This window comes from Myzus persicae, unplaced genomic scaffold (genome assembly GCF_001856785.1).
Source record: "Myzus persicae strain clone G006 unplaced genomic scaffold, MPER_G0061.0, whole genome shotgun sequence".
NCBI classification, from domain to species: Eukaryota; Metazoa; Arthropoda; class Insecta; order Hemiptera; family Aphididae; genus Myzus; species Myzus persicae.
Window position 1 is genome coordinate 353341 of NW_019101845.1, and position 24081 is coordinate 377421.

The 24081-nt window shown below is 27.3% G+C and overlaps 1 protein-coding gene across 3 annotated transcripts in view; it reads left to right on the plus strand.

The window, feature by feature from the left end:
* Nucleotides 1-24081, plus strand: part of LOC111030579 (furin-like protease 2) — a 135946-nt gene that overhangs the window by 71198 nt on the left and 40667 nt on the right. For all 3 annotated transcript variants that reach the window (XM_022310137.1, XM_022310135.1, XM_022310136.1), the window contains exons 4-8: nt 5022-5243; nt 8226-8360; nt 13694-13853; nt 14417-14589; nt 22289-22419. In XM_022310137.1, the coding sequence (XP_022165829.1) occupies nt 5022-5243; nt 8226-8360; nt 13694-13853; nt 14417-14589; nt 22289-22419 (821 nt within the window). The remainder of the gene's footprint in view (nt 1-5021; nt 5244-8225; nt 8361-13693; nt 13854-14416; nt 14590-22288; nt 22420-24081) is intronic.

Sequence of the window (24081 nt, forward strand, 5' to 3'; positions counted from 1 at the left end):
CTAAAAAGAATAGTCGACTATTTTCCAGACATTTTACAATGAAAGTATAAACAAATTAGATACTCCCAAAGATATCATCTTGTCAACTTGTTTTTTATGGGCTTTACTGCTACATACTTACACTTTTACACGTCTGAAAACTATTTATATATATAATGTTTCTGTGCTTATATATATTATATATTATTCTCAAATTAAAAAAATGTATAGTACAAAGCTACAGTATAAACATATATTTTCTAATGTAATTATTATACATTTTTAAATTTATATATTTTATAAAATGTATAATGTATATTGTATATTATAATATGCGTTGTTTAATAAAATTATTAAATTAATTATTTAATTATATTTAATATATCTTATTATTATTTTATCTGACAAAAGTATTGGTTTTTGTCATAAAATACATACTATTTAAAATAATAATATTTATTTTCTAATAATTTGTACCTGTAATTAGTTCAGTAAAAATTAAATTTCATAATACATAGGTAACAAAAATGTACAATGGAGATTGCTACTTATACTACTGTTATAGATACTTCGAGTTACTTTAAACTTCATCCACTATTAGCTAATTAACAAATAGTTATAAATTTATGTTACTGATATTTTCTCTGATTTTTAGCCATGGCTAAAGAGAATGTCAGAGAACTTTTGTAAAGCTTTTTACTTCATTAAATTAATTTCTTAATTATATGTTAGTGCTTAGTACTATTTGTGTGTCATTCAACATAATATTCTAAATTTCTCAGAAATATCTGTGATACATTACCATTGTATTATGCAATATTTAGATATTAAATACTTTGTTAAATTCTAGTTAACAAAACTATTATATTTTGGGCATATACCCTTATAATTATTTTGAGTCCCACGCTAACTAGCTTGAAATGATTTGGATAGAATTCCTTCAATTCAATGTGTTAAAATAATCAAACCTAACGTTCTTTGACATCTGCCTTATGTTTAAATGTAGATGCATTGTGCACATGGGTATATACATTTTTTTAAACTAATCGTTGTTGCATATTTTTAGTTTTAAAATGTATTTTAAGTATGTATTATACGTTGAGTGTTTTGATTGAAGTTTTTTGGATGAAATTCTTACATAGTAATCTGTACTTAAATATAAGAAATTAAAAATTCATCTCATTCCTGCTGCCCAACAGAAAAGTATGTTAATCTATTATCACTATACATATCCTTATAAATATGGAGTACATATTGTGTGAATTTGTATTAGACAATTGTAATATTTTTGACTTCTACATTTATTACGTATGACATTCGTAAATATTGCGATAGTTGTTATTATTTACTGTGTACTCGAATTGAGAATGGGGATACAATGTCCGTCTAAAAAATTATTTTTCTGAGAATTTGTCTGGGATCATGTACTGAACCATACAATTTATTTTTTGAGAGTGTTGGGATAAAGAGTGAGATATATTTGTTGCTAGCATCTATATGCTCGTCGCAATCCTCAGATACGAAGAACTTGTTCAGTTGTTAACGCGTTCGGTTATTTAATTATTTCATAACAGTTAGTGTCTTTCGTAAACAGAACACTCTAAACACTGAATGGAATTCCGGGTACAAGCAACCGCAGTCCCCAAGTATACAATCCCCGACAACCCCAGTGGAAACAACCCACCGCCGCCACGTCGCGACATCAGTCGACGGGCCATTTGTCTGCCATAGTTTTCGATCAGTCGTTTCGCCTAGCCAAAAGTATCGATTGCGTTTATACATATACTATACCTATGGTATTATTATTATTATTATTACTATTATTGTTATTACGAATAGAAACACTAGTAACAGTATCGTATTACATTATTTTTATCCGCGGTCTAATGGGCCCGAGTAAATCATTATTTCGATTTATTTTATTTTCGGTCTGTTCTATGTGTACCATGTTTTTATTCGATGCGATTTGACAATTCGTTCTACGATACGATTTAACAATTATCAGAAGCATAACACGTGCATTATAACAATAATAAATCATTTAACTTCATACAGACTGCAGACATACAGTCTATATATATAATCAATCAATTATCTCAACTATTTTCTGTTGTTTGGTTGTAACTTTACGTCTATATATACATATATGTATAGTATATACAGCAAAGTTTAGTTTGTATATAATATACACAGAAAACCTTTTTATTGCAGTCCGTCAAACGTCCTCACTCCTCTCCGGCGATTATAATTTCATATTATATTTATATATACTAAAATATTAAACTTCAACGTTATTAAATATTGTCATACCTTTATTTCACGCACACACACACACACACATCGAGAAGTCGACCGTGTAAATGATTATTTTCCACAACGATTACCCGCTGAAACGCATTTACACTCCACCGAAACGAATTTGCATTTGTATTTCTCTTTTAATATTATTTCTTTTTCTAATCGTATTACATGTAGGTATTGCCTGGTAATTCACGCATGACCTTTGTAAATATAATATTTTATGCGTATTATTCGGCTCTCTACCGCGACTAGGTTGACCTGGAATCTGCTCTCGCCTCTCCGGTTGTATACAACAGTTCAAAACATTATTATAATAATAATTCGACGACCACCTGCGACTCTGCAATTGTGTGCTCTACAAACATTGCAATGCGCAACGTAGTTGACTCTCGCGCGTATTATATTATGCATGCAAGGCCGACCTATTTTTTCCACTCACGAGTCCAGAAAATTTCAATTATAAAACGTCAAAATTGTACCTACATTAGTACGTAATATTAAGGGTGAATCGGTTGAACGGAATTCACACTATATTCGAGGAAAAAATAAAGGGTACCATTGGTCTATTACTGTCACTCCCCCCCCCCCATTACGTCATATCTATTTATATTATATGCGCACATTTCTTCGAAAACTATATTTTTTTTTCTTCGCTTTCTGCGAAAAAAAGAATAATAAAGTTTAGACGCCAACGACTTCTTCTTGACATGTTTTGTCAAACACCGAGTATTCCAAAATGGTATTTCACTCTCCCTATCCCTCCACCACACTCACGACAAACGAATAATATTCATCGCATTTGTATGGATGTTGCACATTCTGAATTTTATCACTATCGCCTCTCTCCGTTAAGAGTAATATTTTGTAGAATATTCTATTGTATTTACTATATAATTTTATACATTTTTATTTACTCAGAACTATTTTTAAAAATACTACACAATTCAATTTTATATAATAGTTGATTTATAATTAATTTCTCAAAAATAAATTTAATCTCTTCTAAAAATTATAATTGACTTAAAACATTTTGAAAGAAAGTATTTCAATAAATATTAATTGTAATATTGTGTATTATTTAACAGTTGACTTTCTATACAATTTATACTCTTTCAAATTTTAAATTTAAATTTTAATATTTATAAATTTAAAAATAACAATAGATGGTCTGCCGCATGAAGCATTTATTCATCACTCAAATTGTCTATTATGGTTTATTGGATCATTTAAAAACAAATAGAAACATATCTGATGTATACAATTTGAATAAAGTTATTTTAAGCTTTAAACTGCAGATACATTAATAATGAAACAGTTCATTTAGATTTAGTTTTATAAACGTTTATGTTAATTTGTTTATTGTTATGCTAAATCGTATAGAGTCAAAGCGAACTGTTATTTGTTGTTGTTAAGATAGAAATACTACAAAATGCAAAATTATATTTTGATATGTCTTGGTATTATTTGTATTACATACATTTTGAAAAATTTCAATGAGTTAATATTTTTAAAACTAGTTCATAAGGGATAAAAAGTAGTTTTTAATTGATGGTGTATCTTTATCATTATTTGTTAAATGAATCTGGTTTATTTCATCATCTTTTCTTTAAAATTTTATTGTTATTATTTTAAATTAATTCTTAAATTTCTATTATACCACATAAACTATAACGAAACAAAGATCTCCAAAAATAATTGCTCCATAAACAAACTCATTAGTCATTAATATAATCGTATTATCACCACTTCTCTTTAAGTAACTAACAAAAGCCAGAAGTTACTTTAATGAATAGCTGTCATTCTCATACGATTAATTTATTCAATTCATGTAAATAGACTAACAACATATGTGGATTAATAATTTAAATAATAATAGATTGTGTATAATCCATTTATGAAAAATGAATGTTTAAAATTGATTTCCTTTCTTTAATTTAAAATGAATTCTTACTGTCCTTGGTATATGATTTTATTTGTAACACAACATATTCAATAGGTTCGTACTAATTGAAGTTCAAAATTTTAGTTTTAATAAAGCTGAATAGAACGCCTGTCTTGATTTTTTTTTCCAATGTCGTCCTTTTGTTTACTTTCTGTTTTCTCTATGATAAACCTTAAATCTCGTTTGACCCATTTATAATTTTTTTTTTTAAGTTTATGTTCTTGGTTTTATTTTAGAAATTTTTAATAATTTAAATATACCATCTACTAATTCATTATTTAATCCATCGTAAAATATTCATGTAAGCATCAATTTTTCGTGTCATTGAAAAAAATGTAAATGTAATCATTTTTTTTTTGTATATGTTATGTATACCTTCTTCTTATATTTATTCATTCAGCCGAAATTTTCATATTATTATACGAGAGAGAAGTAAAAAATATGTACCTACGACTATTTAAATTTAGGTACCTACAGTCGGTGAAAACTCGTATGGTGTTTAACTATTATAATTGGATACTTTTTAAAAAGAAAGGATTCATCCTTTTTCTTTTTAAGATATTCTATAATCCCCGTCAGTAAATAACTTAAAATACAGTTCGCACGAACGAGTCAGTTTTCGAGCGAGATAAATTTTAATTTAAGCAATGATTTTATACTTTTGTCCTTTTGTTTAGCATGTTTACAGTATTATTAAAACACAATGTCTTTAAAATGTTTAATCCATTATTTTAATTTTAAATAATGATCCTAACTATTCTTGGTATAATATCTAAGTGTTTATTTTTAAATTGATTAGGTACATTGGGTTCAACAACAGCATGAAAAGAAGAGGCGAAAACGAGATTTCCCTGGACCTAATTTACCGGCCACTGTATTTGCTGGTTCCACGGATTTTTATCAGCAACAAACATCAGGTGGACCATTATCACAAGTTACTCAAGGACAAGCATTCAGACGTCTTGGTAACAATGTCCATAATGTATTTCCTGATCCACTTTTTAAGGAACAATGGTACCTGGTAAGTACTTTAAAATAAACATAAATTAATATAAATATAATATACCTAATATAAGTTCGTTACTCGTACTAGGTTTTTCTTTTAATTTATAGTGAACAGATAAATAAAAGTCAATAATTATTATTGTTATATTATGTTATAAGTCTATGATACAAAAAAATCGTTGATTTAAATGTAAGATTTTGCTTAGTATAGAGTTATTCAAAATGAATCATCCGATGTTTTGATCCTGCTTCCTATATCACCTTATCTTATGCCATATGACTAGTGCATTTTTGTATATGTTTAATATATACTATCGGTCTGGCCGGCTGTCTAACTAAGTACCATCATTTTAATCTCAATTTCAAAGAAGCTAAAAATTAAAAGAGTCAATTAAAATAGATAAGTATTGAATGCATTTTAGTTCCGACTAGATGTTGACCACATAGAACTTGTGACTATGTATGTAACTAATAGATAGGTAATATTAATTAAATTTGAAATATTGTTCTTTTTTTAAATGTATATTACTAAAAAACCTAAAAACAAGAAATATAGGTATAACCATTTAATATCGGATAAATAATTTTGAATAATCCCGTATTATTAATAAAAAATCAGTGAATAAATATCTTCTCTTTTAAAGGAAATATCAAATGTTGGCTACTGCTAAAACTAAAATATTATGATTGAAATTGGTGAACATTTCAAATATTTATACCTTGTACATATAAAAAATATTTCTTCAATAATAAAATGTGTTAAAACATGTGATAAAAAAAAGTTATCAGCTATTCTGTTGTCAAACAGTCGGATCATTATTTTTCAATAAATTCGTCCAAAAAAAAAAAAAAAACAAGATAATAATTGAAAGACGCAAACAGAGGATCAATAGCTCAATAACAGGTTTAACGTCCAATTGGTTAAAGTTCTCAAGGTAATTCGCCTAACCTAGCTGTATCCGGTAAGTCGATAATAAGGGCTTACATTTGAAAAAAAAAATATATATATTTATGGACCATGGACACATGAGACTGGATGTTGATCACTGGTGTCATCAGTCATCTCGACGAAAGCTAGTTATATTATTCTTACTAATTTGAGTGATAAATCATTCGCTTTGAAAAAATAGTTTTTGTTGAGTTTAATAGTGTATTTTTAAATGTTTAATATATTCACCAAAAATTTAAGGTATTTTAATTTTTATATTATAAATACCTAGGTACAATACCATATACCTATTAATTAAATATATTATTTTTTTTATAGTTACTCAAAGTAAGTAACACCTATTAGTTATGTATGTTGGGTTTATTTCTAGGTTAAGTTAGTTTATTTAAATTAGTTTTAATAAACGTTGTAATAAATAAATAATCATAATTTATACCTAAATCTATGTTTTATATTTATAAACTAATGCGTTCAAATTATATTTTCAAAATAAAATATTGAATAGAATAGAAATAACTGTTTAATATTTTATTTGCACACTTTATTAAGCCGAACTTAATTCACTATTTATTTATATTTTATATTATAACTCAGCATTATAAATAAATAATAATCATCCTCTAAAATACAACGTACAAAAATATAGATACCTCCAGATTTATTTCAACAAAATGGCATGAATACAATTTAAATATTTAAAAAAAATATATATTTTTCTAAATATAATTGATAAGAAGAAAATATTCGGTAAATCGGTATAGTGAATAATTCAATAAATACTATGAGTAAACACATTTAATTTATTCTAGTATTAGTTATAAATTATCGCAAGTATATTTTTTGCCAAAAAAAACGAGAATTTATTAATTATTTTCTTTTAAAAATAATTAGTATTTTAACATTGTGTGTTCATTAACTACAAAATTGTTTAACAAATATAATAGTAAGTTGTTTTTGATTAAAATATGTCTTCTTACTCAAATATAGTACAAACGTTCTGTTGTATAATTTTAAGAAAACTCCATTAAAAGTTTGAAAAAGAAACTATTTTTACCAACTGTTTTTACTACCATGTTCCACATTTTTTATTACTTTTCTAAATTAATATCTGAGAATTCTTCCATTTAATTTCAAATAATTATATTATTATTTTTTTTTAGAACATTATACTAAAAAGACAAAAATCGAGTTACATATCCTATGCGAGAAAAAATGTGTTTTCGTGCTGCCTTCTTTTTGCAAAGTGTTGAAAGTTTGTACAGTTCCCCTTTTTTTATATACATCATGCTGTAATTTTCTAATAAATTAAACTGCGTATAAAACAATTTGTGTGATGAAAAATGTAATGTTATTACAAGCTTAACTTAACCTAACTTAGTTGGGCGGGCACCCTGTTAATTTATATGTTAACTACAAGTCCCAAATAGTTAATGGGTATTGACACCTCAACCTATCAAGTGTATAAAGGGGGCTGATTAAATTGTTATTAATATTATACAATTATTTGGTATCGATAAACAAATAACGTATGGTTGAGGTATATATTATGTGTAAATCTCACTTAATATAGGTATTTCGGTTTAGACTTGTAAAGAAAAATTAAGATTTACTTTGATACCTATCTGCGTTTTTGTTGACTTCACGTTGTCGAGAAATAGTTTGTATCCATCTTGTTATTTCATTATGCATAAAAAAATAACATCGCTCAAATCGAAAACTATCATAACAACTATTATTGTGCTAAAATATCTCTACCGCTAAAAAGAAAAATAAACATTACTTATTACATGTAATATATTACTCACAATATTTATTGCCGTAAAACATATTGGGTTTTAAGTGGAAGATAGTTATGATAAAAAAAAATGTCCGACATATTGTAACGCTGGTTTTTATACTTGTTTTTATGTACTCCTGTAGGTATGACAACTGTAGTCTGCGCCTTGTACGTATCTGTCATGTACATTAAAATTAAATTTACCCATTTCAAATCTTTAGATAGGTACTTAAACTCGTGTATTACAAATTAATGATAATTTTTTTTTTCAGAATGGTGGTGCTTTGGACGGTTTCGACATGAATATGGGTCCGGCTTGGCAAAAAGGGTATACCGGCAAAAACGTAGTCGTCTCAATACTTGACGACGGTATACAAACCAATCATCCCGATTTGGCACACAATTACGTGAGCAAACACTATGATAATAATAATAATAATAATAATAATAATAATAGAAGTAACATACCTACGTGTTCGTATTTTCCTTTTCCCTCTTATTTCAGTATTTTTTCCTTTTCATTCCCCAACCGATCGAGTACTAAACATACCACGTTTTCCCATCCCCTAATGAGGGTGTGCTTTTCGTTTCCCGTCCGAATCAGCTGACGATGACGACGACGACGACGACGTGGAATCGTATTAGTATCCGATTTGCACCAGGCAAACAAATTGCTTTCCTCTCCCCTTCCCACACCACTTGCCCCACAAACAGCCTGTCACACACCAAAACATCGACGGTACGCATTGTAAACTGGGATTTCAGCGTTTTCGGACCCATTTGACGATTTCATATTCAGTGTTCGCAGAAAAGTGCTGTAGTGCGCACCGCTTTTTGCGACAATGAGAAAAACGAGGACCTGGACGAGTGGGGTGGGAAGTAGAATGGCAAGGAGAGGAATAGAGTAAAAGGAAATGCGATTTGTAACTCGTGTATTCCTCCCTCACCGCCACCACCACATATAACCACTCGCCACCGATTCGATATCGCGCTCCCCCTCCCTACCGAACAAACCGTGTCATGAATTTGTTGACTCAATAAAGTAGTCGCGAACATTTTCGATGTGAGCATAAGTGTTTGGGGAATTAATGCCGGGGCGTTATACCGTGGGTGTGGTATGGCTGTATCGATTGCTTTTAGTTATTCATCGCAGTTGGCATTGTTATCCGATTGTTACTTTTTTAGTACTATTCTTTCCGACATTAGTTGGGTTATTGACTTGACTACTAAATTTTAGTCGTCCCACCATTAAATACATAATGCGAGTAAATAAACCCGAGGAATAATTACATACAAGTTAAAACAACACTCATCGTCATGAGTTGTTACATTATAATTTAAGAGATTCTTAATTTTTTTCTTCGATAATTATTGCTATCATTTTTTAAATTGTTTATTATTCAAATCTGAGATAATTAAATTCTATCCTGCTATTATGCAGTATGAGCAATATATGTACGTCAGATAGTGTATTTAGTGGATTTCAAACTTTTCCGGTACCTATACAAATTATGTATGTACAAATTTAATGTAGGTACGTTATACAAAACATGGGTGAGCTTTCAAACAGTATTAGCGTAAGCTGTAAATAATAAATATAATGTACTAATGTAACTTTTTACGTTTCATTGAAAATCAGAATATATTCTTTATCATAATATTCATAATATTATCACAAGTACTTACAAAATTGAATATTTAATGCACAAACTATTAGGTTTTAAAAAATAAAACTTAAAAATGTCCTAAATTAATTACCTAGGCAATACTCGACAAACATTAAACTTGTTTATAAATTAACAATTTTTGTGTCCATATGAAGTTTATTTATTCCATTCACCTATTTATTATTGATTTTATATATTTTATTATGTACATTTCAAATATTAACTAATTTCAACATTTTACATATTCATTATGTAAAATAATAATTTTTTTTTTTTTTAATTGATCCTGAGCCCGGCAACTGTGGCCATTAGCTATTAGTAGGTACTGTAGGTTTTTGTATTGATGGTTTGTAGGTTTTTGGATCGGTAGGGGGAACACGTGTGTGTTTGTTTTGGCAGAATTTCGAATGGGGCACCCGTAGGTTTCTGCCATGCCCCGGGGGTGGGGGATGGCAGCACTTGCTCTCCGGTCACCGCGACTTGTCCGGAGAAAAATGCCGCCCGGTGGCCGAGGATCGAACCGCGACCGGCTGCGTCGCAGCGGAAGAGTCAGACCACTCGGTCACCTCGTCCCCCTCAAAATAATAATTTGTCAAACGTTTCAAGTAACATAATATACCTTTGCAATAGATATAGATACAAGGTTTTTAACGCATTGATGCTATTTATTATAAAATGTAAAATTGTGTTGGAAATAAAATAATTACATAACATTAAACATGACAGTCAATAATACCATAGCAAAATACATTACCTTTAGTTTTTTTGTAGTGATTAAAATTATGAACAAATTGAAATGATTTGAAAATTAAAACATTTTTAACGAGATTATGATAAAGTGTACAGTGAATAATGTAATAATATTATCTTATTTAAATGAAATTCTTTTACTTTTAAAATTCGCTGAGGAATTTCACACGTGCAAAATAGGTTTATTTTGATATTAAAATATAATAACCGTGTAGTCTGGAGTAAAATCTCCATACGGTTTTGCATGTGTGTTGAACCGTATTAAAGTTTAGCCACCTTTAAAAGCCTTGGGCGTTCCAAAGATTTTCACGAAGTCGTTGCTCATGGCTGTGTAGAGTGTGAATGACGCATTCGTAAAGGTTAATATGCAAGCTGTTTAATAAAACTTTTTGATAATGGAATTTGACTAAACAGCTAGTGATGAACACGTACCTATATAATGTGAGCATATATTATGTTTATCGAATAATTATGAACATTTCCATTCCACGAATTTGAGATAAACACTCTCTGTGCGTAAATTATAAAATAATCTGTTGGTTCAGTAAACAATTGTTTTCGTCAAGTATAATAAGTACAATTGTATTGTGTAAGGATTTAGACACCTAGTTTTTTTTTTATTTATGTATTATACATAATGGCCGACTTTCCTACTTAATTGACAAATTAATTTTTTACTCGACTTGACATTTATGAGTAGATACATACACAACAATTTATTGGTGTATTATTGTACATACTTTGTACTTTTATATTATGACATGTTATATTATTATAAAATACACAAAATATTTCGTATTGTGATTGCATATACATGTTTAATTGATTTCCAATATTAGGCATTTGTATATTATTATAACGGACATAATATAAATAAAAAAGTGCATGTGTAGGACTTGAAAACTTCACTCTAAAATTACATCTGAATAATATTTTAAATGAAGGTACCTACATCGTACATAATAATTATGTATGCGTGAACTTTTGAATCTATATATACTATATATTTAAAATACAAACTTTCCAAAGGATAATTTACGTCATTTATAGAATGTCATACAGCTATAGGGATCAAATTATTATATTTTATCGTATTCACAAATTATATAACATTAATGATATCGTTTTCGGTACTCCAAAAGATACTATATTACGTGCTTGGGTTTAATTTGGTTTTAAAGTGTATAAACGCACATGTATATATATCATATTTGGTCATGCTCTCGAATGACCATCAGCTTAATCAAGTACATTATTATATATATTCCCGTAGAAACCAATATCGATATTAATAACATGTCCCTGTATTATTTATAAATTTAAATCCTTATTGACCTTCATTTAGGATAAAAACCACGCCACATTCAACTTTTCCCTGCAATGAGTTAATAAATTGAAACTGAAATTATATTTTTATTTACTTATGGCTTCTGTCAGAGTTTCTGTCTTCTTAAGCGTTATTAACATTTTGTATATTATGCAAGTATTTTCATTTCGAGAAATCCTTGTTTTTGATTTGAATTATGAGATTGATCCTTGACAGGTTTGTTTGTATTACTTTACAATTTTACATCATTAATTTTATTCCTGCATGTTTACATAAATATAGTTATCGAATTATTGCCCGCGTAGCTATATAGGAAAGAGGTGAAAACATTTTCGGTCGTGCTAATGAATGATATTGTAGGATTATATTTTCATCTCTTTATATTATCATGAATAACATAAAAATGGTATTTTCGACAACTTTGGTAGGTACAAGTTGTTTTTTATCTTTTGAATAGGTGACTATGAATATTGTTTTTTAATTTAAGCTGAGCATCTTCGACAACTTGAAAATTATCGATTGAATGCCGGCAATAAACGAAAAGAGTACACTCTACAATAATGAGAATATCTATAAGAATGTATACTTATATTATGTTTACATAAAAAAAATTATATCGAGACCATATCGAAATGTAAACAATGTTTTTAAATTTCTTTCTAAAAACTTATCCTGTGAAAACGTCAAAAACAGCAACTTTGGGTGTATACTCAAAGTTTTTCAACTCGTGTTTAAGACCGTATAATATGTAGTATAAATCCAGTCATACAGACCTATAAAAGCTAGAGACTTCTTTGCTATCTACTAAATAGCTAATTTCATACTTTAATTTAAATAATTGTATTCAACAATGATTTATCAGTTCTAAATGTTTTCATTTTATTGAAAACTTCAATATTTCAGGTATTTTATCTTTATTTATTAAATTAAAGTATTCAAAAAAGCAACACAGCAAACCATATTTATTTTTGTTCTATGTAGGTGGGTACCTATTGAAGTCGTAACCTATATAGAAATCTTTTGTCGTAATTTAAATACATTTTAAGTTAGTAAGATTTCTGTCCCTAATAAATAAAATATTTGAATTTCTCTTTTGTTTTAATAAAATATGCTCCGACGAGTTTTAAATTTAATATCCCTTTACTTTTTTTTTTGAGCCGTTTGACTAGATTCTTTAAAATACCCTATTCAAGAAAAATATTATTTACGCTCTAAAATTGTTTTTTTATAGTGGGATTCAGGGAATGTACTTTACAACGTAAACTATTTAATTCACTAATACTTCAATAGATATATTATAACTCCTGATATGTATCCTCGTACAAATTGTAATATAGTTAAATAAATATTAATATCTTATGAATTCACATGTATTGTATTTATATCCAAACAAATGTTTTAAAATGTAAACAAATATCTGAATTCGGTTTAATTGGCCCTGTGATTAATTAATATTTTAATATAATAGTATCTGTTTAATATTTTCAAGTCATCAATCATTATTTATTATTTCACATCATTACATAATATTAATGTATACAAATAATTACATCAAATAATTTTCCTCCATAATAAGCAAGCTTGAGTTGGAGACAAGAGTTATAATCTAATTAAGATTATGTATAGAAATAAGAAAAAATTGTAACTGGCACTTAATAATAATAAAAGATAGTTAATATATAAATATAAAATACCTAATTTAATCATTTTGAGGAATGCAAAATATAGTTATAATACTGGTATAATGTGTATTTATTTTCATGATAAGTCTTCGTACAGAAATATATCCTATGAATCATAAAATATTGTTTTTATCTTACTCTTGAATGTCACAAACAATTTGCATGTTTTATATACTTCACTGTTTAATTATTTGAGTCCTTTTAAACGCTAAACATTGTATATTGATTTTAGTTTAAAGTTAATATATATGTATTAAGTTGACAACAACAGTGCAATTTTATCATGATTTTACGTGTTCAATTTGTTTATGCAGGACCCAAGTGCCAGTACCGACATAAACGACAATGATGATGACCCTATGCCTCGGGACAATGGCGACAACAAGCACGGGACGAGGTGCGCCGGTGAAGTAGCTGCTATCGCATTTAACCAGTATTGCGGTATCGGCGTGGCATACAATGCCAGTATTGGAGGTACAGTAATAATAAGTAATAATACAAAAACACAAAGATGTAATTGAGCTTTAAGTATCATTGACTTTTTTGGGTTCATTGCACTGAAATTATCAACCAAAATTAAAACAGTATTTATAAAATGCTTGATAATACTCAAGAATACATTTAATTGAATTGATAGATAGTAAAAATAGCTCAATTTACTATAGAAAAAAAATTGATACACTCTGTTCGCCTATAGGATATGATTGCACACAAACCAAAACTTGTCGTATCCCACAGCAATCACCCAAATCTCCATTACTCGTCTCTAATCCTGTGAGCGAAGTAACCACGTTCTCTCAGCAAATGGAGTATATATGATATAAACCTGTTAAATCTAAAATCCATTTACCATACCAATGTACAATATAGAATACATTATACATATTACATAATAAAATACTCCAACTAAAAAAAAGTATTTATAGGATATATATATATATAAATATTTAAGAGAAAATCATTGCCCATGCCGCCATTATGACAATATTACTCATACTTTCTACTTTAATATTAATATATTATATTTTTTTTTTCAGGAGTAAGGATGTTAGATGGTACAGTAAACGATGCGGTTGAAGCTCGCGCGTTGGGTTTGAACATCAATCACATAGATATATACAGTGCTTCTTGGGGTCCAGAAGATGATGGTAAAACTGTTGACGGACCTGGACCATTGGCAAGACGAGCATTCATTTACGGAGTGACTTCGGTAAATAAAATATTTGTTATCATACCAGTTGCATTTTTACTTAGGTAATTTTAAAAATAAATTGCCTTATACTGGTTTTGACCATAATTGTTTGAGACTAATTACATTTCGGTAAGACTTAACTAATAATTTATTTTAACCATAAACTAACAACGTGGGTAGGTACTTTTATTAAAATTATTTTAACAGTTTAATAGTAGTACGATTCACTTGGAATTAAGAAATATGACTACTATTTATTTTCAACATGACTGAGTCAGTGAATAACATTGGTATACTCATTAAAAAATGTTACATGTATCTTTTATTTAATTAAATATTAGTTAGTTAAAGTTTACTTAAATTAACAATTTCTCCTTGATAGATTTTTATTATTTTATGAAAACATTTATAATTCAAAAATCTTAATCGCAGAGCCTCAAAGTGTTCTCCATATTTATATACAGTACGAATTTTTCAAAATATTTAGACAAATTTAAAATATTTATACCATAAACTTATTCACACCATTTTTGGTACGTGGGTAAGTTTTTATTTTATTTTAATATTATCATTTTATAATTAATGTTTTTATTAGTTCCTAGTATAAACTATTATAGCTCAACAATAATACTATTTAAACTATGGTTATGACAATCCAAAGGTTGTAAAGATAATAATACATCAGACTATTTGCAGAATATAATAAAAGTAATAGTTTTAAAAACAAGATATAAATATTATAAACAAAAAAAAATTATTATTACTATAATAATGGAATTGGATAATAAGATGATAATTGTAAGATTGATCAATTTAAATATTTAAACTTTACTCATTAGAGTATAATGAGTAGTAATGAACAAGATTATTACAATGATGGAGTGTTGGAAGGAAATAGATTAAGAAGAGATTAAGGATTTGGCGATAAGTGCCTTTAGAAGTGAAGAAAAAATGGGAATTGTAGCACTAATTAATTTAGAGTTATAATTACCTAACTGAGGAAACATGTTCTGTCTGAGAATTGTAGTTATTGGTAGCTTCTGTGTAGGTTTTGGTTTTGGGTTGAGCTTGAAACTCCGGGACCATGGTTAAAAAAACCTTTGAAAGAATTTATTGAGAGCTTACTTAAATGCTGTGCATTCCTTGAAGTTGGCAATGTGGTCCTTGGTGCATAGGGTGCATTTGGCGGGCCTGTTTCGATGTTTTATGTACTTATCCATACAGTGTTGTTCACCACATTTGACGCATCGAGACTCATGATAGCAATCGTTGTAAGTGTGCCAGTATAATAAACGAATTATGGCAGCGATTAGTTACAATAATTTTAATTTGTTGTGATTTCTCAATTACTACTCTAGTATTAAGTGAAGGCGTGATGTCATGAACGTCTTTATTATCTTGCGGAAAAACCTCTACAAATTACAGCGGAAGGAGGCATTTATTTTAGATTCTAAACTAAGCGGTGAATGTATTGATTTTACAATAAAGTGTGTGTGTTTTTTTTTTAAAATTATTTCGAGTTAAAAAATTTTCTATTTATATATGAGCTTTGAAAATTTAATACAAGATTCCCCTTAAGTTTTTCCTACATTAAATAACAACAAAAAAGTTTACCCAAAAGTCAAATTAATTATTTACAAGCGTTTGAAGTTAAGCCATTGGATATTCACAAATTCTCATACAACGATATTCTTATTTTGTTTTTTTTTCAAAAAGAAATAATCGTTGGTCCTTGAAATTTTTGTAGAATGTTTATTATTTTATCGTTTTCTAAACAAAATAACATTTTTTAAATAATTTGATTCGGTTTGGTTTTTTTTTTGTAGACATTTGAATTTGAATTTTTTTTAATTTTATTTTCTTACTATAAATGTCAGAAAAAAAAATGAAAAATTAATAAAAGGATTCTCATAAATACTCATTTCATACTTAACCCAAAAAATAGAAAAATAAAATACAAACATATATTTTTTACATACATTAAAAGTTTAAATTTGGATAAAATACATATTAAAAACAAGAATAATGGTTTTAGTTATTTTTTTGTAATTTTAAAAATATTAAACACACAATGGCATTTTAAAATGTAATTTTATGACAAAAATGAATTTAAACTACTGCAGTACTAGTTTTTAAATAGTAGAATAAATTACTTTAATCACAATTATATCGTTAAAACTTCTCTAGACACCTAGTGTACCGCGAAGAGTTCATTCATTTACCTATCAACTTTCTTTTTTTTGTCTGCAAACGTTTTTTCTGGTAAAAATAGTGATTCCATTGTCAATTTCAGTATCTTTTCTAATGGGTAAGTGAATCTAGTTGATAACTTTTCAAATTAGAAAATTCATAGTAGTTTTCAAAAGGACAGTAGAAAATAATAAAATAAGGAAAAACTGTGATTTTTACTCAAAACCAGTTTTTGACAAAAACTAACCACCGTAGATCCTTTACATTTTCATCGGATGTTTATAGGTATTACCATTTCCTACACACCATTAAAATGTTCAATTTGTATTCGTTATTTTTATCGATAAAAACATTTTTGCTCAATCAATACCTAAAAAAATCAATACCAGGTTCCTCGTAAAGTTGCTGTTAGTGGAAAATAAAAAAAAATTGAGATTTAATCCACAATATTTTTATATGGGTGTCTAAAGTTAGGATTTTGACAAATTCATCAAAATCCCTAAAAATTGCAAATTATCCAGAGTATTTTATAAAATATTTTCTTGATCTGAAATTTGAAAATTAAATACAAGATTTCTCATAAGTTTGTTTACCTTTAATCCAAAAAAATATCTACTGGAAAGTCAAATTAAATTTTTATGAGCATTAGAAGTTAATACATTTTACTACATCAGATATTCTCTCAATTTTTTATGGAACGATATAATTAATATGTAAACTTGATTCATTTTTCAAAATTTGACTCATTTTAAGCTATTTGCAGACATTTGAAATTGTTTAATTTTTTAGTTTTTAGTATTCTATAAATGTCTTCTATTGGGTCAAAAAGCTAGAAAATTGTATAAAAGGCTCCAAACGTTGCTACAATAGCAGCTTAAAAATATTAAAAATACATTTAAACTTTTTTTTTTATAAGCACTTAAAGTTCAAATTTTAACAAATTCTATTGAATTTAAAATTTGAAATCAAAGTTTCAAGTAAGTAGTCATACTATAACTAAAAAGCCTAAAATACATTTATAAGCACAGTATTTTTTTATAAACATTTTAAGTTCAAGTTTGGATAAAATTAGATATTTAAACGAAGTACCACTATCTTAATTTTTTTTATGTAATTTAAGAATATTTTTATAATATATGGTCACTAACAGACCGTCCTCGCTCTGAATCGTTTTTCGTATAGGAACTACAATCTACTATGATATTGTAGATGCGATGATATATTATTGCTCCCTAAAACTACCACTATCCTGTGGTAGCTGTAGTATTGAGGTGAGCAAGGCTAACTGAATGCCCAATAAATAGTGCATAATATATCCTGCCCTCCCTTCTTTTGACAGCTAATTTTATGAGATTTTAGAAACAAATCATAATAAGTTAGCAGAAACCTATTACAATTTACAACAGGTTTCACATTTAAAATCATTTGAATTATTTTTGGAATCAATTGAAGTATATATTATTTTCTTGCATGAATTCGTACGTCATAAATTATAATTCTACGTTTATAAGATAACTGTAAAATTACGTGTTATAGTCAAATAAGTCAATCTAGTATCTATAGCATACAACGTTAATGGAAATTATACATTTTAGACAACATAATATTATAATAATAATTAGTATGGGGTGCTTCAAGAACCACGGAAATATTGTAACAATATTATTATTACATGAATCTCATGAACCGCACAGAAAATTACGATGCTAACTATTCTGTACGTCAGTTTCTCTCCGTTGCTAAAATAAATATTAATAAGTGCTAACGGGATACAGAAACTGTGCTGTGTTTGGAATTCTTCTTACATCCCTTACTATAGGCGTATTTCAGTATGTTGCATAATTTTATACTTTAAATAAATTACAATAATATTTGATTTTGAGAAACGAAGTATAGTTTTACTGCCTAAGGTATTTTTTCAAATGTAAGTAACTCATAAAAAAAAATATGATTCAATTAAATATCTTTGAGATTTCATAAAAATATAAATTGTATAATAAAATTGTTTGAAAGAAATATTCAAAGTTTCGAATTCTTAGCATTCATTTTTATAAACTATTGCAAAATGATGTACAACTTTTTCTTCCGCGGGGAATTGCCTCCAACATTTTCTTCTGTCCTGTTTTTATAGTACTTTTCTGTAGTATTTTAGTATTTTCTACATCAAATTTCATATCAATGTTTATCCGTAAAAACAAACAAACTTAAAAATATAGAAAAACTATCATTACTAAAATTAATTCATTAAAATTATAGAATTTAATTTAATTTAAATTGTTATTGGTTAAATTTACTCTATTTTACTCGTTAAAGGAAAATACATATTTTATGGAATCTTAATAATAATGTACCTTATTATAAGTATATAAGTAGTAATAATAAATCCCTGAATTAATTTTCCATTGTTTTTTTAATCCTGTAAGTTTAAAAGATGGTATTATATTTTTAACGATTTCAAATCGTCTCATGTTTTTATTCGAATTTAAGATAAACTAATAAGTAATAATTAATATAAATCTATTTTTTAAATCATCATTTCAGATACCCACAACCATTTTCTTTGTAAAGTTTTACTTATAGGTACTATACAATAATTATTATGTAGAGTCAAACTTTATAATCACATTTCATCCAATTTTACCTGTTTTGAAAAAAGATCAACTTTTAAACGTTTGTTTATGACTTTAATCTGAAAGGAAAATAAAATTTTAATGACGTTCTGGATTTTAATATATTTTTGTTGTTAATGAACTGACTTTAAAAGTTGTTCGATATTTTTCCCGTTAATGTGAAATCGTAAAACGACCAAAACCAAATCGGAAATACTCTTTTCACCACACAAATTCTGTTCTTACGGACCATTTATATCTACGAAGGTATAGTGGTGTCCCATTTTCCCTTATTACTTCTTTTTTATTTCTGCGGACAGTTAAATAGAAAAGAAAAAAAACATAAAATTCATGCACTGTGCGATATACAAGTGTCGCGTGTATATGAACCAGTTATTTATACGAGTTCGAGTCATTAACATTGTGTTTAATACCTTTTTCTTTCTTAAGCACACACTTAAAAATTCTTTTAATTTCGTTTTTGTATTATTATATACAGTACTTACCTACTTGACATAAACATGTCTGAAACACATATTAATGTGACTTCATAGAACTGAGCAAGGTATATCAAAAACTACACCCACAGCGCTTGTATTCCTACATTATATAATAAAATATAGCTTAGAATTTTATGGCATACTATACCAAGACAAAATTATTATTTTTCCGTAGGTGCTAATTACATGTGAGTAACTAATATGTTATTAGACATTTAAATGGAGTTTTATCTCCGTAAATAAATTACTATTATTATTATTAGTCATTACAATAGTACATTACAATAATATACCTTAATTTTTGGACACTTAACTTGCCAAAAAGATTTTTACGTTGCAACATTTCTTATACAGTTTTTTTGTTTTGTTTCACTGTCAACTATATAATTATCAAATATGTGAATTTTTTTTCGACAGATGTCATTACGTAGTGCACAATTTATTCGAGAGCGTGACACAGCCATGAACTTTACTTGTTAAATCATCTATTTCCCTGGACATTTCCAAGTCCTTGTCCTTGACAAGTGATAAATTAAATACTTTAAGAACAAAACATATACTTTTAATTCGACCAGTATGCTTGAAAACCATTTTGAATGTAGTGTTGTTGTATTAAAATGATTTGAATGCATTTTAATAATCATTAAAACTTTGTGTTATAATTATTATTAATCATTCTACCTATTACAGAATGTACAATGTTATATTGGATAAATTTAAATAGTACATTCTATTAACATGTTATATTTGTTATGTTATATTTTTGTGATTCAATTTGGGTATTTAATACAATCAAAAAAAAAACGATTTTCGTCATATTCTGAGTCAATTCTATTTTAAGAGGTAGAGGCTGTTGCTAAACAATCTAATGTATATTGTAAAAAGTATGAGTTAATTAAATAAACAATAAAATATCTAACACATAAAATTAAACAATAAAATATCCAACTCGTAAAATTAAAAAATTTAATATCTAATACATTAAACATATAATTATAATATGGTTAACCTTGTATTGATTTTTCTCGTATCATGTAATTAAAAAGTAAATTTGAATTTAAAAAAACTGGTTTTTTAAAAATATTACTCGTTTTACATTAAGCCTTAATATGGTATAATTATTTCAAGTTAATTTTAATCATATCAGTAAATATTTCAATTCTCATCTGCAGCTTCACTCTGTTATAAATCAAATTCATATAAAACGGAAGTCAATAATCATTGGTGCAATTAGAAGGGTGCAAAAGAGTCTTAGCGCCCCTGAGTTCAAATAAGTTCCCATAATAAATTTCCTCCATTTTTTAAAGCGACTCGATCTATATACTCTTTCGCTAGTTGTTCAAGCTTAGCTCTGTACTCTCAAAAATCGATTTTGAACGCCTTCAATTTTATTAATTAATTAGGTTTGAAGAGGATTTCATATAATCGAGGAGCCATATTAAAAATATTAATAAATTATTAGTAAAAAGAGTATCATATATATATATATATATTGTTTTTATCATTAAAATGAAGTCTATTAAATTGTGTATAAAATGTTTTCTAGCATCGATTTCTGTAGATTTATATAACTTAAACGATTTTGTAAGTTTAGTATTTGGGGGTGTGGTGAAAAAGTAAAGCATTTACAATTATAGCGGTCTAGTTGCACCTATGGTCATAATATTTTTAATTTTCGCCAATTTCTGTAGCTGATATTTTTCTTTGTGCTTAAGAAAACTGCAGAGTAAAATAAATTACATACCTTAGAAGTTCCCTAATCCATGCTTTTTGAATTTTTTTTAATATAATTGTACTCCTTATGGTCAGTGATTACAAATTTAAATAGAAAAAAAAACGATAAATTTATAAAAACATATCATTATTACAATCCTCGCTTTGTTCAAAATATAAAGTACCTAGGTACTTAATACATATATATTATATAATATTAATCTTAGTGTACCTGTGTACCTATAATTAATTACATACACGGATATAATGTTATTGCATTATTATGTTTGAACAAATATTATACTTACCAATTATATTTTGTATTCGTAATAAATAAAGGGTAATAAGTACACCGTATATACTGAAAAAAATACTACAATTAAAAATACATGTACATCAGTATTGTACCGAATGATATACGATGTATTAAATGAAAAATTATTTTCGATTAATTGCACTTTCGGGTACATTTATAATATGTGTTTTTAATAGAAAGCAATGTTCTTGCAATCTTCCTTTAGTTATATTTATGAAGTTATAAAAATAATATAGTTTTTTCATTATTTTTACACAAAACTGTCAAATATATTTCTTGAAGAAAAATTTACTTTTAAATTATTATAGCTTTTGTTGCTGAGGTTAAATAATTAATATTATTCAATACATAATATTGTTTTATAAACTTCTACCATTATTTCACCATAGGGCCGTCACGGAAAAGGATCTATATTCGTTTGGGCATCTGGTAATGGTGGACGACATACTGATTCTTGCAATTGTGACGGATACACAAACAGCATTTTTACATTGTCAATATCCAGCGCCACACAAGGAGGGTAAGTTCACAGCATCAAAACTTAATTTACATTAAGCTGGTAGGATACTAAATGTTATAATTGACGGTATTTAGTTAATGATGCAGTTGTATAATTAATCATGAATCATGATGAACTAATGCAATCGATAATAAATGTATAAGTTACCAAAGAAAAAATATATTTGGTACTTGATCTAATTACTGTGTTTTTACCCTCGATATGTTATTTATTGTCATTAAAAAAATGTAAAGACATATTATATAAAACGTATATTTACTAATTACAATCGTAGTCATATACTAAATTTAGGTACCTACCATACATTTATAATTATTACATTACTTTATACTTTGCTACCTACTTATCAATACTTACATTTAAATATATTCATATAGTATACATATTTAAAACATTCATATTTCATGGGTGGTTTTCAAATTTACCAAACAAAATTTGTTTATACTATATGCTATATTAGTATGATTGATCATTTAAAATATTATTGCTTATTGGTAAATGGGATATAAAAGGCCACGCCAAATGTTTGGTGTGATTCTCCACTCATCAAAAGTTTATAGTGGTTTCAACTACAGGCATATAATGTAAAAAAATTAAGGGCATTATAAAGTATTAGAATTGCTGCAACTTAAATTTCCCATGAAGAACATTTTTTTAAAGTTCATACTTTTTGAAATAACGAGTGTTTGCTGTTAAAAGAATCATCCTGAATATAAATATTATATTATATACCCAGTCATTTATTATTAATATTGAGCATTGTACATTCTACCGTAATGGTTGATTTCCATTACTAAATTGATTAACTTTCATGCGTGATATTGTTTCATATCCTGACTTTTTATAATATGTAATTTAATATTCACGATGTAATACCATACGTTATAGATAGCTTCCATGAATAAATAAATTTATAAGAACAACGGTATTTCGTATGCATGTAGAGTTTAAAGCAAAATAAACACAATAACACAGTTACACAATTATTATTAAAATTTGATAGTCATTGATAAAAAGCGTTGAAAACGTAATTATTTAATATTGCAATTCAAGGTTCGAGTAACAGTTAACTTTTCACAGCGTTAAACTTAAAAAAATCTTCTTAGAGTTAAAATTCAATATTAATGATCCGTTCCACAAGCAACAAGATAATTAGTTCTTCTAATTAATTATGTTGTTGGCGGGACATAGTGCAGGTAATGATTTTTCGTTGAAAGTCATGATGAAACAAATATATAATGTACCTATAAATACATTTACGGGAAAAAACAGACATATTTCTTTATGCTTTACTTATTAGACAATAATGACTCGCGAAAAATGAATCGGACCGAATTTACTCTTATTATATATATATAACAATATTTTTATAACGTTATTAATTATTTATGAATTCGCAGCTGCAACTTGTACCTACTCATATAATTAAAATAAAAAGTAAATACAATTGAGTGTGAAACTTTTCAACGCCAAACGAGTTTTTGATTATGATACAATTGGGAATACATTTCTACATAATTTACATTTATAAAAAAAAAATAAAAACATAATAAGAGTATATAAAAACTGTAGTCCAAACAAAAATTAAACTCCCGTTAAAAAAGTGGTTGTTCAAAGAAATATGAATTCATGACCTACTGTTCCATAGATTTAAAAAAATAT